The sequence below is a fragment of the Theropithecus gelada genome, chromosome 3 (assembly GCF_003255815.1).
Source record: "Theropithecus gelada isolate Dixy chromosome 3, Tgel_1.0, whole genome shotgun sequence".
In the NCBI taxonomy this organism is placed as follows: Eukaryota; Metazoa; Chordata; class Mammalia; order Primates; family Cercopithecidae; genus Theropithecus; species Theropithecus gelada.
In genome coordinates this window covers 163,970,755-163,991,617 of record NC_037670.1, presented here as the reverse complement: position 1 = coordinate 163,991,617, position 20,863 = coordinate 163,970,755, and the positions used below count along the sequence as shown (strand labels likewise).

Here is a 20,863-nt window from a genome sequence, read left to right as displayed (position 1 = left end):
GCATGGCTGGGCCTCACGGTCCAGTGGGAGCCCTCAGATCTTCCTCCTAGTCCTGTAGTCTTCCATTTATTAGAGAAGTAAAACCTTTTTTCAAATCTTATTGTATTAGCCGGGCGTAGTGGCTCACACCTATAATCCCAGCACTTTGGGAGGCTGAGGCGGGTGGATCATCTGAAGTCAGGAGTTTGCAACCATTCTGGGCAACATGGCGAAACCCCATCTCTACTAAAAATACAAAATTAGCGGGACATGGTGACACATGCCTGTGATCCCAGCTCCTTAAGAGTCTGAGGCAGAAGAACACTTGAAACTGGGAGGCAGAGGTTGCAGTGAGCTGAGATCGCGCTACTGGGTGACAGAGCAAAACTCTGTCTCAAAAAATAAGTAGGCTGGGCATGGTGGCTCACACCTGTAATCACAGCACTTTGGAAGGCCGAGGCAGGCAGATCACTTGAGATCAGGAGTTCAGGACCAGCCTGGGCAAAATGGTGAAACCCCATCTCTACTAAAAATACAAAACTTAGTTGAGCGTGGTGGCACATGCCTGTAGTCCCAGCTACTCGGGAGGTTGAGGCAGGAGACTCGCTTGAACCTGGGAGGCAGAGGCTGCAGTGAGCCAAGATCGCACCACTGCAGTCCAGCCTGGGTGACTAGAGCGAGATCTTATCTCAAAAGAATAAGTAAATAAACAAATTTTATTGTATTAGTTTACTGGGGCTACTATAGCAAAATATTGCAGACTGAGTAGCTTCAACAAGCTGAGGTTCTCACAGTCCTGAAGGCTGGAGGTCTAAGATCAAGGTGTCAGCAGGTTCCGGGTTTCCAGAGGCCTCTCCTTAGCTTTCAGGTAGTGGCCCTTCTCCCTGTGTCCTCACCTGGCAATCCTGTGCCCTCCCATCTCTAGTGTCTCTTGGTATGTCTAAATTTACTCCTCTTGTAACAACCCCAGTCACATTGGATTAGGGGCCACCTGAACAGCTTTATGGGCATTTAAGCACTCTTTAAAGTCATGACTCCAAGTACAGTCACATTCTGAGGTACTGGGGGTTAGGGCACCCACGTATGAATTTTAGGGTGACAGAATTCATCCCGTCACACTTACGGAATCCCAACACTTGAAAGACTGACACACGTGACATTTTGATATGTATCAAATTGTTTTATAAGTTCAAAAGAGAACGCTATCCTTTTCACTCGGGTCCGTGTGAAGAGACCACCAAACAGGCTTTGTGTGAGCAGCAAGGCTGTTTATTTCACCTGGGTGCAGGTGGGTTGAGTCTGAAAAGAGTCAGCGAAGGGAGGCAGGGGTGGGGCTGTTTTACAAGATTCGGGTAGGTAGTGGAAAATTACAGTCAAAGGGGGTTGTTCTCTGACAGGAAGGGGCGGGGGGTCACAAGGTGCTCAGTGGGGGAGCTTTTGAGCCAGGATGAGCCAGGAGAAGGAATTTCACAAGGTAATGTCATCAGTTAGGGCAGGAACAGGCCATTTTCACTTCTTTTGTGATTCTTCAGCTACTTCAGGCCATCTGGATGTGTACGTGCAGGTCACAGGGGATATGATGGCTTAGCTTGGCCTCAGAGACCTGATATTCCTGTCTTCTTATATTAATAAGAAAAATAAAACAAAATAGTGGTAAAGTGTTGGGATGGCGAAAATTTTGGTGGGTGGTATGGAGAGATAATGGGCGATGTTTTTCAGGGCTGCTTCAAGCGGGATTAGGGGCGATGTGGGAACCTAGAGTGGGAGAGATTAAGCTGAAGGAAGATTTTGTGGTAAGGGGCACTATTGTGGGGTTGTTAAAAGGAGCATTTGTCATATAGAACGTTTGGTGATGGCCTGGATGCGGTTTTGTATGAATTAAGAGACTAAACGGAAGACACAAGGTCTGAATAAGAGAAGGAGAAAAACAGGTATTAAAGGACTAAGAATTGGGAGGGCCCAGGATATCCAATTAGAGTGCGCCTAAGGGGGTTCAGCCTAATTAGTTGCTTGGTTAGCAAGTTTTTAGTCTCTATCTTTGAGTTTTTTTTGTTTTGTTTTGTTTTGTTTTTTAATGTTGTCATATACCAGGCCAGATTGATTTAGGTAAAAACAGCACTCTTCATTTAAAAATATACAGAGTCCCTTTTTTTTTTTTTTTTTTTTTTAGCAGTAAGTCAAGGCCTTGGTGATTTTGGAGGAAAGAGAAATGCAAAGCCAGCAATTGTTTGTTAAAGAAGGATTAAGGCCGGGCGCGGTGGCTCACGCCTGTAATCCCAACATTTTGGGATGCCCAGGCGGGTGGATCACAAGGTCAGGAGATCAAGACCGTCCTGGCTAACATGGTGAAACCCCATCTCTACTAAAAATACCAAAAAATTAGCTGGGCGTGGTGGCAGGTGCCTGTAGTCCCAGCTACTCGGGAGGCTGAGGTAGGAGAATGACATGAACCCGGGAGGCGGAGCTTGCAGTGAGCCGAGATTGCACCACTGCACTCCAGCCTGAGGTAGGAGAATGACATGAACCCGGGAGGCGGAGCTTGCAGTGAGCCGAGATTGCGCCACTGCACTCCAGCCTGGGCAACAGAGACTCTGTCTCAAAAAAAAAAAAAAAAAAAAAAAAAGAAGGATTAAAAAACGGCTAGGAGGCCGGGCACAGTGGCTCAAGCCTGTAATCCCAGCACTTTGGGAGGCCGAGACGGGCGGATCACGAGGTCAGGAGATCGAGACCATCCTGGCTAACACAGTGAAACCCCGTCTCTACTAAAAATACAAAAAACTAGCCGGGCGAGGTGGCGGGCCCCTGTAGTCCCAGCTACTCCAGAGGCTGAGGCAGGAGAACGGCGTAAACCTGGGAGGTGGAGCTTGCAGTGAGCTGAGATCCGGCCACTGCACTCCAGCCCGAGCGACAGAGCGAGACTCCGTCTCAAAAAAAAAAAAATGGCTAGGAGAGAGTGAGTGTCCGTCTCAAAAAAAAAATGGCTAGGAGAGAGTGAGTGAGATTGATAGTGTGGTGGAGATAGTTGGGGCGAGGTAGAGGGTGGCATAAGAACGGGAATGAGAATAAGAGAATATAAAAGTTGAGAATAGGACTTCATCAGGGTGAAAGTATTGGAGTGTACTTTGTCACTGAAGATCTTCTATCCACTTAAAGAGAGACTTAAGGGTGGCAGTTTGAGGTAAAACCAGGCACCACTGAATACCAAGAGCCTGAGAAACTGCTTGGGTGGTTTGACTAATAAAGGCCGGTCCGTTATCAGGCTGTATAGAGGTGGGAAGGCCAAACCGAGGAATTATGTCTGACAGAAGGGAAGAAATGACCACGGTGGCCTTCTCAGACCCTGTGGGAAAGGCCTCTACCCATCCAGTGAAAGTGTCTACCCAGACCAAGAGGTATTTTAGTTTCCTGACTCAGGGCATGTGAGTAAAGTCAATTTGCCAGTCCTGGGCGGGGGCAAATCCCCGAGCTTGATGCATAGGGAAGGGAGGGGGCCTGAACAATCCCTGAGGAGCAGTAGAATAGTAGATGGAACACTGAGATTTTTTGAGGATAGATTTTTACGATGGAAAGGAAATGAGAAGTTCTATGAGACGGGCTAGCGGCTTGTAACCTACATGGAAGAGGTTATGAAATGACGACGGAATAGAATGGGCCTGTGAGGCTGGAAGGAGATATTTTCCTTGGTCCAAGAACCATTTGCCTTGTGTGGGAAGAGATTGATAGGTGGAAGTCTGAGTGGGGGAGTAGGTGGGAGTGGCCAGATGAGAAGGAGAAAAGCTGCCATGAGGGATAGAAGTTGGAATGCTAGCTGCTTTGTTTAGCTACCTTATCAGCGTATACATTGCCCTGAGCGATGGGATCTGATGCCTTTTGATGGCTGCTTGCAGTGAATGACTCTAGCTTCCTTTGAAAGTAAAGTGGCTTTGAGAAGAGTTTTTATTAAAGAGGCATTAATGATGGAGGACACTTGCATAGCGAGGAAATTTCTTTCTGCCCACATAACAGCATGGTGGTGCAGGATATGGAAGGCGTATTTAGAACCAGTATAAATATTGACACAGTCCTTTTGCAAGAGCAAGGGCTCAAGTTAAGGCAATGAGTTTGGCTTGTTGAGAGGTAGTGGAGCGGGGCAGAGCAGTAGCCTCAATGATAGGTGTGGAAGATACGATAGCATAGTCTGCCTTTGCTGGTGAGTGGCAATTAGGTCTGGTGGAACTGCCATCAATAAACCAAGTGTGTTCAGGGTGAGGAACAGGAAAGAAGGAAAGATGGGGAAATGGAGTGAATGTCAGGTGGATCAGAGAGCTACAGTCATGGGGGGGTCAGGTATGGTATCAGGAATAATATGGGAGGCTGGATTGAAGTCCAGGCCAGGAACAATGGTAATTGTGGGAGACTCAACAAAGAGTGAGTACAGCTGAAGGATCCAGAGGGCAGAAAGTATATGTGTCAGGTGTGAGGAAGAAAATAGATTTTGGAAGTTATGAGAACTGTAGAGAGTGAGTTGAGCATAGTTTGTGATTTTGAAGGCCTCTACAAGTATTAAAGCAGCGGCAGCTGCTACATGCAGACATGAGGGCTAGACTAAAAGAGTAAGGTCAAATTGTTTGGACAGAAAGACTACAGGGTGCGGTCCCGGCTCTTGTGTAAGAATTTGGACCACAGAGTCCTGCACTTCAGCTGTGTGTAATGAAAAAGATTGGGATGAGTTAGGGAGAGCTAGTGTGGGTGCAGCTTTTAGGGCTGTTTTTTAAGGAATGGAAAGGGGAGTGGGGAAATGATTTAGGATTTATGGGGTCAGCTAGGTTTATCTAGAATAGCATAATGGGTTGTGGAGGGAGGTATTGAGGATAGGAGAGTATATGGGTTTGGCACCACAGGGAGGATAGACGAAACAATTTGGTTAAGATGCAGATCCTGAACTAACCTGTAAGCCTTGTCCTGTTTTTGGACAGGTAAAATGGGGGAATTGTAAGGAGAGTTTATAGGCTTTAAAAGGCCATGCTGTAACAGGCGAGTGATAACAGGCTTTAATCCTTTTAAAGCGTGCTGTGTGATGGGATATTGGCGTTTAGTGGGGCAAGGGTGATTAAGTTTTAATGGGATGGTAAGGAGTGCATGATCAATTGCCAAGGAGGGAGTAGAGGTGTCTTATACTTGTGGATTAAGGTAGGGAGATCCAAGGGCAGCAATGAGGTGTGACTGTAGCCCAGGAATAGTCAGGGAAACAGATAATTTAGTTAAAATGTCTCGAGCTGATAAGGGAGCTGGGAAGGTGGGGATAACTAAAAAGGAGTGCTTAAAAGAATGTTGTCCAAGTTGGCACCAGAGTTGGGGAGTTTTAAGAGGTTTAGAAGCCTGGCCGTCAATACCCACAACAGTTATGGAGGCAAGGGAAACAGGCCCTTGAAAGGAAGGTAATGTGGAGTGGGTAGCCTTCGTATTGATTAAGAAGGGGATGAACTTACTCTCCACTGTAAGAGTTACCCAAAGCGTCTGTGATGGTCTGAGAGGCTTCCAAGGTGATGGGGCAGCGTCAGTCTTAAGCCGCTAAGCCGAGAAGATCTGGGAAGGAGTCAGTCAGAGAGCCCTGGGCCAGAGTTCCAGGGGCTCTGGGAGTGGCTGCCAGGCAAGCTGGACAGTCTGATATCCATTGGGGTCCCGTACAGATGGGACATGACTTAGGAGGAATCCCAGGCTGCAGGCATTCCTTGGCCCAGTGGCCAGATTTCTGGCACTTGAAGCAAGATCCTGGGGGAGGAAGTCCTGTAGGAATCCTTGACTGCTGCAGCTTAGGCATTTTGAAGTTCTTGTGTGCTGGAGGTGCGGCTGGGTTTTTTCTCACAGCAGAGGCAAGTAATTGTAACTCAGAAATGCGTTGCCGTCTGGCTGCCTCTACTCTATTATTGTACACCTTGAAGGCGAGGTTAATGAAGTCCTGTTGTGGGGTTTGAGGGCCGGAATCTAATTTTTGGAGCTTTATTTAATTTTGGGAGCGAATTGGGTAATAAAATGCATATCGAGAATAAGACGGCCTTCTTTTTGACTTTTCAGGGTCTAGGGCTGTAAAGCGTCTCAGGGTTGCTGCCAAACGAGCCATGAACTGGGCTGGGTTTTTATATTTGATGAAAAAGAGCCTAGGCCAGGTGTGGTGGCTCAAGCCTGTAATCCCAGCACTTTGGGAGGCCGAGACGGGTGGATCACGAGGTCAGGAGATCAAGACCATCCTGGCTAACATGGTGAAACCCCGTCTCTACTTAAAAAAAAAAATACAAAAAAATTAGCTGGGCGTGGTGGCGGGCGCCTGTAGTCCCAGCTACTCGGGAGGCTGAGGTAGGAGAATGACATGAACCTGGGAGGCGGAGCTTGCAGTGAGTAGAGACCGTGTGCCACTGCACTCCAGCCTGGGCGACAGAGCGAGACTCCGTCTCAAAAAGAAAAGAAAAGAAAAGAAAAAGAGCCTAAACGCTAGCCAATTTGAGAGAGATTGGATAAAGAAAAAGGAGCATTAACCTTGACTATGCCTTCAGCTCCAGCCACCTTTTAAGAGGAAATTGCTGGGCAGGTGGGGGAGGGCTAGTTGCAGAACGAAGCTGTAAGCCAGACCACGTGTGAGAAGGGGAGGTGATGGAAAGATTATAGAGTAGGGGAGCAGAGGCTGAGAAAGAATTGGGACCTGGCTCGGCCTGGTGAGGAGGGGAGAGGTCAGATGGGTCTGTAGAAAAGGAAGATTGGAAAGACTCAGCAATACTTGGGGTTGGGACTGAGGGGACAGGTGGGAGGGAAAGAAGGAGGATTTGGGACGAGTTGCGTTGGGAACAGAGACTAGGGAGGGACCGATGTGTAAAAGAATGCCTGGACATCAGGCACCTCAGACTGTTTTCCCATTTTACGACAAGAATTATCTAGCTCTTGTGGGATGGAGAAATTGAAAGTGCCATTTTCTGGCTATTTGGAACGATTGTCGAGTTTGTATTGGGGTCAGGCGGCATTGCGGAAGAAAATAAGGCGTTTAGATTTTAGATCAGGTGTGAGTTGAAGACGTTTTAAATTCTTGAGAACACAGGCTAAGGGAGAAGAAGGAGGAATGGAGGGTGGAAGTTTGCCTATAGTGAAGGAGGCAAGTCCAGAGAAAAGAGGGTGGAGACACGGAGAGAAAGGGTGGGGAGTGCTTGCCCCCCAGAAAAGCAGTACTTGCCGCTAAGGGTGAAGGACCAAGGCAAGTGTCCCCACATGATCAGACACCTCTGAAACGTGGGTGAATAATCAAGCAGGCGTCCCCATATGATTAAAAACCAAGGGAAGACTGTCTTCCCGAGTCCGTGACCGGCGCCAGAGTTTTGGGTTCACGGATAAAACGCGTCTCCTGTCTGTACCAGAAAAGCAAAGGAACTGAAATTAAGAGAAAGGAGAGATTGAAAGATAGCGCCGAGATTGAAAGGAGAAAGAGGTTGAGGAATAGTGAGAGAGGTTGGAGAAGAGAGTAAAAAGAGGCCGCTTATCCGATTTAAAATTGGTGAGATGCTCCTGGGGCTGGGTGTTCTGAGGACCAGAGGTCGTAGGTGGATCTTTCTCATGGAGCAAAGAGCAGGAGGACGGGATCTCCCAAGGGAGGTCCCCCGATCCGAGTCACGGCACCAAATTTCACTCGCGTCTGTGTGAAGAGACCACCAAACAGGCTTTGTGTGAGCAGCAAGGCTGTTTATTTCACCTGGGTACAGGCGGGCTGAGTCTGAAAAGAGTCAGCGAAGGGAGGCAGGGGTGGGGCTGTTTTACAAGATTCGGGTAAGTAGTGGAAAATTACAGTCAAAGGGCGTTGTTCTCTGGCGGGCAGGAGCGGGGGACACAAGGTGCTCAGTGGGGGAGCTTTTGAGCCAGGATGAGCCAGGAGAAGGAATTTCACAAGGTAATGTCATCAGTTAGGGCAGGAACAGGCCATTTTCACTTCTTTTGTGATTCTTCAGCTACTTCAGGCCATCTGGATGTGTACGTGCAGGTCACAGGGGATATGATGGCTTAGCTTGGCCTCAGAGGCCTGACAGTTCAAACAGCCCTGTGATGTGGAGATGATGGTTCCTTTTTCTCTTTCATTGATAAGGAATCTTGTGGCAAAGAAAAGCTGAGTAACTTGTGCTTGATCAGAGTGTCAGAGAAGATATTTGCACCAAACGCCTGGCTCAGAAGCCCCACCCCAACACTGCTGCTATGGTTTCAGTGTGTCCCCCACATTTCTCTTTCTCTTTTTTTTTTTTTTTTTTTTAAAGATAGAGTCTGGCTCTGTCACCCAGGCTGGAGTGCAGTGGTACGATCTTGGCTCACTGCAACCTACCTCCCAGGTTCAAGCAGTTCTCCTGCCTCAGCCTCCTGAGTAGCTGGGATTACAGGTCCCACCACCACGCCTGGATAATTTTTGTATTTTTAGTAGAGACAAAATACAGGCTGGTCTCGAACTCCTGACCTCAGTTGATTCACCTTCCTCAGCCTCCCAAAATCCTGGGATTACAGACGTGAGCCAACTTGCCCAACCTCTTTCTCTTTTTTTAAATTGACACAGAGTCTTGCTCCGTCACCCAGGCTGGAGTGCAGTGGCAGGTCGCCACTTGGTTCACTGCAGCCTCTGCCTCCCAGGTTCAAGCAATTCTGGTGCCTCAGCCTCCCAAGTAGCTGGAATTACAGGCTCCCGCCACCACATGCAGCTAATTTTTGTATTTTTAGTAGAGGTGGGGTTTCGCCATGTTGGCCAGGCCGGTCTCAAACTCGTGATATCAGGTGATCTGCCTGCCTCGGCTTCCCAAAGTGCTGAGATTACAGGTGTGACCCACTGCGCCCAGCCCTCTCTTTTTCAGACAGGGTCTTGCTCTGTTGCCCAGGCTGGAGTGCAGTGTGGTGATCATGGCTTGCTGCAGCCTCCACCTTCTAGGCTCAAGCAATCCTCCCATCTCAGCCTCCTGAGTAGCTGGAACCACGCCTGGCTAATTTTTTTGATTTTTAGTAGAGGCAGGGTCTCACTCTGTTGCCCAGGCTGGTCTCAAACTCCTAGCCTCAAGCAACCTCCCCATCTCGGCCTCCCAAAGGGCTGGGATTACAGGCATGAGCCACTGCACCTGACCCAGCCTCCAAAACTGTAAGAAGTAATTTATTTGCCTTATAAATTACCCTTTCTGTGGTAATCTGTGACAGCAACAGAAAACAGACTAAACAGACCAAGACGATGACATTGGAGCCACCACCAACACTGGGGCCAGGTCCCCTCACGACCCCCATGGCAGGCTCAGGAAAGGGTGGCTGGTATCTTCCCATTTTTCCCATGTAAAAATCTGCTGGACGGCCAGGCGCAGTGGCTCACGCCTGTAATACCAACACTTTGGGAGGCCAAGGTGGGCCGATCATCTGAGGTCAGGAGTTCAAGACTGGCCTGGCAAACATGGTGAAACCCAGTCTCTACTAAAAAAATGCAAATGTTAGCCAGGCGTGGTGGCACGTGCCTATAATCCCAGCTACTCAGGAGGCTGAGGCAGGAGAATCGCTTGAACTCAGGAGGTGGAGGTTGCAGTGAGCTGAGATTGCACCACTGCACTCTAGCCTGGGCAAGAAGAGTGAAACTCCATCTCAAAAAAAAAAAAAATCTGCTGTAGGTAATTTTTTGTTTTGTTTTGTTTGTTTCACCGTGTTAGCCAGGATGGTCTCGATCTCCTGACCTCATGGTCCACCTGCCTCGGCCTCCCAAAGTGCTGGGATTACAGGTGTGAGCCACCACGCCCAGTTGGAGGTGATGTTTTACAGTGAGCACAGATTACTGTGTAACCAGGAATAACATTTATTTCTAAATGTTCCACAAATAATATAGGCTGTGACTGGGGGAATATGCCAGGGCACCAGTAGCCCATGAGGGCAAGAGGAGCTCAGTAGAGAACGGTTTCTGCTCAGCTCCTGGGCTGGGCCCTAAGGTGTTGTCGTTGAGATGGGAATGGGCTGTGCAAAGAAAGCACCCCAGGCTCCTGTACCAAGACTGTACAGACCCAGACTGGTTGTATCTGCAAATTGAAGGCCTATAGGAATGTAGGTGGGTCCAAAGGTGGTCTCCAGAGTGCCTGGAGTTGGGGCCAGGAGCCAAGCAGGGCACGGATCAGATTGTTGCAGGTACATAGTTCATCCCATTACTTACTTATGGAATCCCATCGCTTAAGACTGATGAACATGGCATTTTGTCCTGAGACAGACCAACTGAGCACAGCAAATGCCAACAGGAAGCCAGTAAAACGGGCCTCGCGTCAGACAGGTTCACCTCAGATGATTTTAGACCTCCTTGTTGCCAGTGTGGGGAGGTGGGTTTAACTATCCAAATTGGAAACAGAACCTGAGATAAAGAATTTAACAAAAAAAATGCATACAGCATCAATCATTTGAAACATAAGTAAATCTACAGAAAACATATCACATTCTGGGTAAACCCCTTCCCTGCAAAAAGAACAACGCTAAGATTCAAGATCCAGGCAGTTAAAATCTGGAATATAATGGTTGTGGAACTCTGGAATTTTCCTGAGTTCTGGACAAGGACTGGAAGCTCCCAAAGGTGCTGAGGCAGGGTGGGGAGGACAGGACACACACATAGAAGCAGCGCACACAAACCCCAGGAACGCACCAGGGCCAGGGCGCCCGGGGGTACAGGATAGACGTGGCTCATCTTCCCCAGAAGCCTGTTTTGCTCAGGAGTAGTGAAAAGTAGGAAGTTGTAAGTGCTCACCATTAGTTTACTAACAGCTTTGCTTTGCAGAGTGGAGGAGGGAGGAAGCTACCTTAACAGCACATGCTGAACTCGAGCCCGATCCTAATTTCAAAAAGTTTAAACCATGAATACATATACATCCTAGGATTAAGAAAAGTAATTTGAAACATTTTAATATTAAAACAGACATGAGTGAAGATAGAGAGTAGAATGGCGGTTGCCAGGGCAGCGGGGGATGGGGAGTTGTTTAATGAGGACAGCTTCAGTTTGGGGAGGTGAAAAAGTTCAGGAGATGGATGGTGATGACCGTTTCACAACAATGTGGATATACTTAATGCCCTTGAACTGAACACTTACCATAGTTAAAATGGTAAATTTTATGTCATTAATTTTTTTTTTTTTTTTGAGTCAGGATCTTGCTCTGTCACCCAGGCTGGAGTGCAGTGGTGCGATCATGGCTCACTGCAGCCTCGACCTCCCGGGGTCAAACCATCCTTCGGCCTTAGCCTCCTGAGTAGCTGGGACTACAGCAGTGTGCTGCCACACCTGGTTAATATTTGTATTTTTTGTAGAGACAGGGTCTCACTATGTTACGCAGGCTGGTCTCAAACTCCTGGGCTTGAGTGATCCGCCCTCCTCAGCCTCCCAAAGTGCTAAGACTACAGCTGCGAGCAGCCATGCCTGGCCGTGAATCTTTTATCACAGTTTTTTTAAAAAGAAATGTATGAAGGCATAGGAAATAATTTTCTATAATTTTAAGATGTAAAAGATGAGATTTTCAGTCCATTCTGCACAGGATCACATTCCCTCTCCCCATATTAGTGGGAAAGTTGGAGAATCCACAGTTTAAGGAGGCCTCAGAATCTTTTGCACAGAGCAGTCCTTTCAGCCACAAATTACTTAGTAGTTCCTGGAGTTTATTTATAACTCTGAACAACACCTTCCCCACACCACCATTTTTGCTAACAATGAGATCAGGAGTCTCAACTGCAAGGAAAAGAAGAATGGAATGGAGTGGGTGGGTCTAGGCGGGGTTGGGGCTGGGGGAGGCCTTCGGCTCCTGTCACCAGGAGGCCCAGAGGGGAAGGGAGAGAGAGGCAGATGGCTTAGGGCTCTGACAGAAGGGCAGGGTCCTCTTGAGGTTGCTGTAAGCATCAAAGGGGCTCATGTGTGTCGGAGGCAGGTCACAAGCTTTGCCCACCACACATCAGAGGCAAGAGGACTGGGATGAGTGTGTACTAGGTAGCCCTGGCTTTATGTTAGTATCTCAAGCCTCATCACAAGCATCCTCATTTTACAGAGGACCACCCAGCGGCTCTGAAAGGTTGGGTAACTTGTCTAAGGTCATGTGGCTCACAAGTCATGGAGCCAGAATTTGCATATGGGGTAGCCTGGCCCCATCTCAGCCCTGGAGAGGCACTGAGCCCTGGTGTGCCTTCCCAAACAGGCAGCTGAGGGCTCCCAGGAAGACGCTGTTGGGCCGCTCAGCCCTCTGACTCACACCTCAGAGCAGCTTGGGGCCCTCCCATCCTCTCTAGGGTTCCCCGCCCAGCCCCATCCTGGGCCCCAGTGTGTCCCCGAAGCACCAGCCAGGAACAGCTGCCCAGTGTACCTTCTTTGTTCCGCCCACTCACCACTCTCCATTTTCCTGTGTGCTCTTTAGGATTCAAGAAGGGTAAGATTAGCAACCTTCAGCCTGGAAGTTGCCCCTGGCTTCTCTCTGGACTGCTGACTGACTGGTACTAACCTTGAGGGGCAGAAGATGGGTTTTCTGTGACACTTCTGGGACACGCAGTGGCCTGATGGCCTGGGTTCACTGTGGCTCTTGCTGATTTTTGGCAATGAGCACGGGGAGGCAGTTTCACTGAGCTGACCTACTGTGTGCTGGGCTGTCATAGTGCAATGCTGAGTAAGACGAGCTCCTGGCCTGCACCAGGTTCACCATCTAATACAGGAAAGTGACAAGGAGGCAAGCCATTAGGAGGTAGCACATGAGTGCTGGCACGTACCAGCAGTCCCAGCTACTTTGGAGGCTGAGGTGGGAGCATCGCTTGAGCCCAGGGGTTCAAGGCCAGCCTGGACAACGTAGTGAGATCCTGTCTCTTAAAAAATAAAAAAGAGAGGCTGGGTGCGGTGGCTTATGCCTGTAATCCTAGCATTTTGGGAGGCCAAGGCAGGTGGATCACCTGAGGTCAGGAGTTCAAGACCAGCCTGGTCAATATGGTGAATCCCCATCGCTACTAAAATGAGCATGATGGCAGGTGCCTGTAATCCCAGCTACTCAGGAGACTGAGATGGGAGAATTCCTTGAACCTGGGAGACGGTGGTTGCAGTGAGCCAAGATTGTGGCACTGCACTCCAGCCTGGGCAGCTGAGCAAGACTCCGTCTCAAAAATAAAAATAAAAAAGAGGCAACTTTATTCTGTGAAAGTTGTGGAAACCAAGGGGAGAGAGGAGCACCTAGTTCACCTTGGAGAGGGTCAGCCCAGTGTCCGTAAAAAAAGCAACCTTTAGCTCAGATCTGAAGGATGGAGGAGGTGGCAGCAACGGGACAATCATCACTCCAGTGCTGGCTTTCTGAGTCCCAGGGCTTGTCTTTGTTGACCTACACCATTTTCTCAGGGAAGAATTCAGCGTACACAAAATTCATGTATACCACTCTGCTCCTAACCTGCCTCAGAGGGAACATGTGCTTCTTGACGTTGTGAGCGATATGTACTTTCTAGTATAGTCTTTTTTTTTTTTTTTTTTTACTTGGCATGATTTCATATTTACATTTTCCTGCATAATGACATTTTCTATACACTTGTCATTTTTAATAGCACTATAATTTTCCATCACGTCGACATCCTATAATTTGCCTTGTTATTTCTCGGTTGCTGAGCGTTTGGGGAGTTTCCGGTTTTTCTTCACAAATGGCACCGTGTTATCTTTAGATAAGTTCATTTTTCCCCTTTATATTCTCGGATTTATTTCCCAGCGGAATCACCCATTGGAGCAGGAGCGGTGGTGCTGCTCTTGTTACATAGCGCCAAACGGCATTTCAGAAAGAACAAGGTGATGCGGGCTGTGCTGGCATCGCTGCCCCTCCACCACGTCCGACCCTGGGGCTTAAAATATTTAAACTTTTTTTTCCAAGTTAAAAAATCTTGGCCGGGTGCAGTGGCTCACACCACTAATTCTACACTTTGGGAGGCTGAAGTGGATAGGTACTTGAGGCCAGGAGCTCCAGACCAGCCTGGGCCAACATGGCAAAACCCATCCCTACTAACAATATGAAAATTACCTGTGCCTGGTGGTGCGCGCCTGTAGTCCCAGCTTCTCAGGAGCCTGAGGCAGGAGAATTGCTTGAACCTGGGAGGCTGAGGCTGCAGTGAGCCAGGATCGTGCCACTGCACTCCAGCCTGGGTGACAGAGCAAGGCTCTGTCTCAAAAAAAAAAAAAAAAAAAAGAAAAAAATCTTAAATATATACTTTAAAACATTGTCTTTTTTGCTTTAATTCATTGTTAAAAATAATGTGACACTGAGGGTAAATATTTAAAAGAAAAAAAGTCTCCTCTAGTACCTCTCCAACATACTTTGGTTTTTGTTGTTCCTGCACGTCTGCATGCATTATTATTATTATTATTATTATTATTATTATTATTATTATTATTATTTTGAGATGGAGTTTCCCTCTTGTCAGCCCAGGCTGGAGTGCAGTGGCACAATCTTGGCTTACTGCAACCTCTGCCTCCTGGGCTCAAGCGATTTTCCTGTTTCAGCCTCCCAAGTAGCTGGGATTACAGGCACCTGCCACCATGCCCAGCTTTTTTTTTTTTTTTTTTTTTTTTTTTTTTTTTTTTGAGACGGAGTCTCGCTCTGTCGCCCAGGCTGGAGTGCAGTGGCCGGATCTCAGCTCACTGCAAGCTCCGCCTCCCGGGTTCCCGCTATTCTCCTGCCTCAGCCTCCTGAGTAGCTGGGACCACAGGCGCCGCCACCTCGCCCGGCTAATTTTTTGTGTTTTTAGTAGAGACGGGGTTTCGCCGTGTTAGCCAGGATGGTCTCGATTTCCTGACCTTGTGATCCGCCCGTCTCGGCCTCCCAAAGTGCTGGGATTACAGGCTTGAGCCACCGCGCCCGGCCGCTTTTTTTTTTTTTTTTAAATAGAAACGGGGTTTCATTATGTTGGACAGGCCTGTCTCGAACTCCTGGCTTCAGGTAATCCGCTAGCCTCGGCCTCCCAATGTGCTGGGGTTACAGGCATGAGCCACCGTGCCTGACCACCTCCCTCGCTTTCTGAGCTTCTTTGTTTCTTTGCCCACTCAACGCCCTTTGAGCATCACTTAGTAGTGTTTGGCGTTCACATCCCTTTGGCTGAGACAGGGTCACCCCCATTCTGGCCTCCAGCCCTGAGCACAGCGCCTGGCACCCAGCAGGCATCCAATCCAGCTTTCAAGGTGGTTTTGTTCTGCAAGCACTGGCTTGAGCAGATCCTTCTGGATTGGCCAGGTGGGGCCCTGTGGAACCCATACGCCCCAGGTGAGCCACACCAGTGTCCAGGGGAGTGACCATCTTACTTTTCTCCCTCAGGACTTCCTGGGCAGATACCCAGTCTCCAGGCACTCCTGGGTGGGGGCCTGGCGAGGCCCCCAGGGCTGGCACTGGATCGACGAGGCCCCTCTGCCGCCCCAGCTGTGAGTGACCATGGGCTTTTCTCCCTCCTCTGCTGTTCTGGATCCTCCATTTGTCCAGGGTCCACCTCCTTGCTGCTCCCCTAACCTGGAATGCCACTCGGAAAGCAACCCACGCCCATCCTCGCGGCCTGGTGCCTGATGAGTCCCTGTCACTTCACTCCTTATTTGGGTTCCCAGCACGTCCACCCAAGCAGGGTTGTCACCCCCGTTTTACAGATGCGGGTTCAGCTGCCCAGGGAGGTTTGGGGATTCATCCAGTGCCACGTGGCTGACCAGTGCAGTGACTCACTCAGTGCGCAGGCCGGTAGAGGTGACAGGCACACAGGCTAGAGGGTCTGTCTGGGAAGTGAGGCCCCGGCACCCTTAACACCTCTCCTCTTTCCCCTCCCACCCTTCCCCAGACTCCCTGAGGACGGCAAGGACAACCCGGATATCAACTGCGGGGCCCTGGATGAAGGCACTCTGGTGGCTGCAAACTGCAGCACTCCAAGACCCTGGGTCTGTGCCAAGGGGACCCAGTGATCTGGGCTCTGCCTGTCCTCAGCCTGCCAGGCGGATGCAGCACCCCTACAGGGGAGGCCAGTTGAGAGCTTGGGCAGCCTCTTCCTGGACCCAGGCATCCAGGTCTCCCTGCTCTGTTCAAGGGGGCACACACGAGCGAGTCTAGGAGCTGGACTTCAACCCAGGAAGATGCATCCGAGGGAAAGGAGATTTTCTGTGGCCTCAGGCCTGAGTGCCAATATTAGTCTCCAGCTTCTGTGGATGATTGGTTTGATGACATTGGGATGGTTGTTTAGCATTTCTGTGCCTTGGTTTCATTAAAATGACAATTTCTCCCTAGAGGAAAAAGACAGGGTTAGCAACCACAGCTGATTCCAATCTGGGTTCTCATTCCGACTCATGGAAACGAGTCTGCTGTTGTTCGGTGGCAGTGGGACTTGGCAGGGATAACGTCATTGCTGTGAATTCTATTCCAGGCAGCTGGGTGTACGTCGGACACAGCCTACCGGCAGCCTCTGTGGAAAATTAACCAAGGAAAAGGAGCGGTCAGGCCTGGGAGGAGTGGGGAGAAAGGTTTTCCTTCCCCGCCCTGAGAGTTGGCAAAGGGTTGGCAGACAGGAAGGTTCTGGGTGGAGATCCCGCATGTGGGCTGGCCGGCTCCTGGCAAGTTGATGCCCAAGGGTAAGACAAGACAGAGAGGACAGGACCACCTGGCAGGAGAAGCCAGGAGAGCACCCCAGCTTGGTAAGTGGAAGCTGAGAAGTCTGAGTGAGAAAGGAAATCAGAGAAATGCGGGCAGGTTCCAGGCAGCTCTTCCGCCCACAGCTGCAGAGACGACCAGCCTGAAGAAGTCCCTGTGCTGGGGTGCGGTGAAGACCTTCAGGCTGGAGGAAGTGGCTGACAGAGTTGTGTAGTCCCTTGAGTCCAGCTAGACCTCCAAACAGCAGGAGCCTGGGCCTGCGTCTTAGCTTGGTGCTGGGCACGCACTCAACTGGCCCTTGCAAGCCAGCCTTCCCTCTAAAGTCAGACCACGCACCCAGATCCCTCCTAAACAGAAATCCTTATTGGTGCATCTGAGCCAGTAATGGGCTGTCTGGGAGAATGGGATGGAGAGTCCTAGATGGAAGAAATTTCTCACACTCTTTTTTTAAATTAGTATTATTATACTTTAAGTTCTGGGGTACATGTGCAGAACGTGCAGATTTGTTGCATAGGTATATACGTGCCATGGTGGTTTGCTGCACCCATTAACCTGTCATCTACGTTAGAAATTTTTCCTAATGCTATCCGTCCCCCAGCCCCGCACTTCTCACACTCTTGAGATGTAACAACGAAAAGGGAAATGGACACCAGGTGCGGTGGCTCATGCCTGTAATCCCAGCACTTTGGGAGGCTGAGGTGGGCGAATCACAAGGTCAAGAGTTCGAGACCAGCCTGGCCAACATGGTGAAACCCCATCTCTACTAAAAACACAAAAAATTAGCTGGGCATGGTGGTGGGCGCCTGTAATCCCAGCTACTCAGGAGGCGGGGACAGGAAAGTTGCTTGACCCAGGAGGCAGAGGTTGCAGTGAGCCAAGATTGCACCACTGCACTCCAGCCTGGGCGACAGTGCAAGACTCCGTCTCAAAAAAAAAAAAAAAAAAAAGGGAAATGGAAATTCCCTGGCTGGAGGTGAAATGGGTGGCTCGGGTGGGGCAGACGCCAATCAAAATACATCCTATGTGGGCAAGAAGCTGTGTATGTTACCCTCCCACCCCCTGCCGTATGTTCCCAGGGTCTGTGCCTGGAGAAATGACACATCTGTAGGTTATGAGTATACAAAACCTTATCTAGCCTTCTCAGTACCTTTTAGAGAAGGGAAGTGTTGTACTTAAAATCACCCAGCTAGAAAGTGCAAGGTCTAGAATGAAACCCACTTGCTGTCTGACTCCAAAGGCCACACTCTTTCCATCCCAGCACACAGTAGAGGAATCTAGAAAGGTATTAGTGGCAGCCGAGTGGGAAGCCATCAGGTGGAGTGAGGGAGAAAGGAGGTACCAAGTTACTTCACACTTGGGATAATCCACACCCTCGGTTATCTGTTGCTTTATAACAATTTTTTTTTTTTTTTTTTTTGAGACAGTCTCGCTCTGATGCCCAGGCTGGAGTGCAGTGTCATAATCTCAGCTCACTGCAACCTCTGCCTCCCGGGTTCAAGTGATTCTCCTGCCTCAGCCTCCTGAGTATCTGGGACTATAGGCATCCACCACCATGCCCAGCTAATTTTTGTATTTTTAGTAGAGATGGGGTTTCGTCATGTTGGCCAGGCTGGTCTCGAACTCTTGACCTCAGGTGATCTGCCCGCCTTGGCCTCCCGAAGTGCTGGGATTACAGGAGTGAGCCACAGTGCATGGTCTGCTTTATAACAAATTGTTCCCAAACTTAGCAACAACTATTTGCCCCAGATGACTATTTTCCTCCCCCTCATTCTGTGGATTGACCAGGCAGTTCTGCTTTAGATGGTATTGGATGGAGTGCTGGAATGGCTGGAAAGTCCAAAATGGCCTCACTTGCTCAGCCAGCAATGTGGTGCAGGCTCCTAGCTGGGGGCCTTAGTTCTCCTGCACGTGGGGCTCTCCACGTGGCTGCTTGAGCTTCCTCATAGCATGGCAGATGGATTACAAGAAGGAGCATTCCTAAATAAAGGACAGCATAAGCTGAATCTCTGGAGGGCCAGCCTCAGAAGTCACCCAGTGTCACATGGGCCACATTTTATTGGTTACAGGGACAGCCAGTTTGAAGGGGAAGAGAAATATATCTTTATGCTGTATCCAGTGCTAGCCCTTGCTACCTGCTCTCCCAGCCCCAGTGCTCAGGGCAGCACTGGCAGAACCGAAGTACTTACGGAGTTAAAAACAGCAACATCCAAGAAAATCATTAACTTTTAAAACTGTCTCCCATCCCAGTAGGTATAGCTTAAAAAGTAATAATAAAAATAAAACTGATTGTGTCTGAAATATTTCACAATTTAAAAATGGCTTTGTAAACCTGTGGGACTTCTGAATTCATCAAGACAATTGTTAATATGGCCAGGCACAGTGGCCTGTAATCCCAGCACTTTGGGAGGCCAAGATGGGTGGATCATGAGGTCAAGTGTTTGAGACCAGCCTGGCCAACATGGTGAAACCCCATCTCTACTAAAAATACAAAAATTAGCTGGGCATGGTAGCGCGCACCTGTAATCCCAGCTACTCAGGAGGCCAAGGCAGGAGAATCACTTGAACCCGGGAGGTGGAGGTTGCAGTGGGGCAAAATCGCACCATTGCACTCCAGCCAGAGTGACAGAGTGAGACTCCATTTCCAAAAAAAAAAAAAAAAAATTGTTAATAGAATTTTAAAAGCCAAGAATAAGGATATAAAGAAAATATTTTTGTACAGGTGTATAATATTTGCATTTTAAGCTAAGTGTTATTACAAAAAAGTCAAAAAGTTAAAAAAATTATGAAGTTACAGTAAGATTTATTATTGAAAGAAAATTACTTTTCATAAATTTAGTGTAGCCTATGTGTGCAGTGTTTATAAAGTCTACAACAGTGTGTAATGTCCTAAACCTTCACAGTCACTCCCCACTCACCCAGAACAACTTCCAGTCCTATAAGTGCCCCATACAAGTGTACCGGTTTTTTTTTTTCTTTTTGAGGTGGAGCCTCACTCTGTTCCCCAGGCTGGAATGCAGTGGCACAATCTCTGCTCACTGCAACCTCCGCCTCCCAGGTTCAAGTGATTCGCCTGCCTCAGCCTCCGAGTAGCTGAAATTATAGATGCCTGCCAACATGCCGGGCTAATTTCTGTATTTTTAGTAGAGACGGGGTTTCACCATGTTGGCCAGGCTGGTCTTGAACTCCTGACCTCAGATGATCCACCCACCTCTGCCTCCCAAGGTGCTGGGATTACAGGTGTGAGTCACCACACCCAGCAATTTTTGTTTTTGCTTTTTTTTTTTTTGAGACAGAGCCTTCCTTCTGTCGCCCAGTGTGGAAGGCAGTGATGCCATCTCGGCTCACTGCAACCTCCACCTCCTGGGTTCAAGCAATTCTCTGCCTCAGCCTCCCGAGTAGCTGAGATTACAGGTGCTCGCCACCATGCCTGGATAATTTTTGTATTTTTAGTAGAGATGGGGTTTCACCATCTTGACCAGGCTGGTCTTGAACTCCTGACCTTGTGATCCACCCGCCTCAGCCTCCCAAAGTGCTGGTATTACAGGCGTGAGCCACTGTGCCCAGTCAATTTTTTTTAAATTTAATTTTTAAACAGCGGCCATGCTAATCTCTGTATTGTTCCAATTTTAGTATGTGTGCTACTGAAGAAAGCACTATTTCTCTGTTTTTAAAATTTATTTTATTTTATTTTATTTTATTTTATTTTTTGAGAAGGAGTCTTGCTCTGTCACCCAGGCTGGAGTACAGTGGTGCAATCTCGGTTCACTGCAACCTCCGCCTCCCGGGTTCAAGCAATCCTGCCTCAGCCTTGAGTAGCTGGGATTACAGGCGTGAGCCACTGTACCCAGCCTATTTCTCTTTTACACCGTATTTTACTGTACTTTTTCTATGTTTAGATACACAAATACTTACCATTGTGTTACATACAGCTGCCAACAGTATTCAGTGCAGTATATTAAAGTCAAAATTAAAATATAGAGATGAATCCCTAAATTTCTCATGTTATTTGGGATACCAGAATTGCAACTTCAGGCATACACACAGACTGACTGGTCTTCAATATGTCCAAAGAACAAAGAGGAGGTTTTATAAAAAGGAGAAATGTTGGCCAGGTGTGGTGGCTCACACCTGTAATCACAGGACTTTGGGAGGCAGAGGCAGGAGGATCGCTTGCGCCCAGGAGTTTGAGACCAGCCTGGACAACATGGTGAGACCCCATCTCTACAAAAAAAATAAAAAATAAGTTGGGTGTGGTGGCCCCCAGCCTGTAGTCCAGCTGC

General features: G+C 48.7%; 1 protein-coding gene and 1 non-coding gene across 2 annotated transcripts in view; one reads left to right on the top strand and one right to left on the bottom strand.

Annotated features, from left to right (window-relative positions):
• Nucleotides 1-16,798, top strand: part of KLRG2 (killer cell lectin like receptor G2) — a 28,693-nt gene extending 11,895 nt beyond the window's left edge. Inside the window, exons 4-5 of the mRNA XM_025380757.1 lie at nt 15,279-15,382; nt 15,784-16,798. Coding sequence (XP_025236542.1) covers nt 15,279-15,382; nt 15,784-15,904 — 225 coding nt within the window. The 3' untranslated portion in view covers nt 15,905-16,798. The remainder of the gene's footprint in view (nt 1-15,278; nt 15,383-15,783) is intronic.
• Nucleotides 16,799-20,133: 3,335 nt separating this feature from the next.
• Nucleotides 20,134-20,237, bottom strand: LOC112621908. Its single transcript, XR_003118836.1, has one exon. It is a non-coding gene; the product is annotated as a U6 spliceosomal RNA (small nuclear RNA).
• Nucleotides 20,238-20,863: the final 626 nt, after the last annotated feature.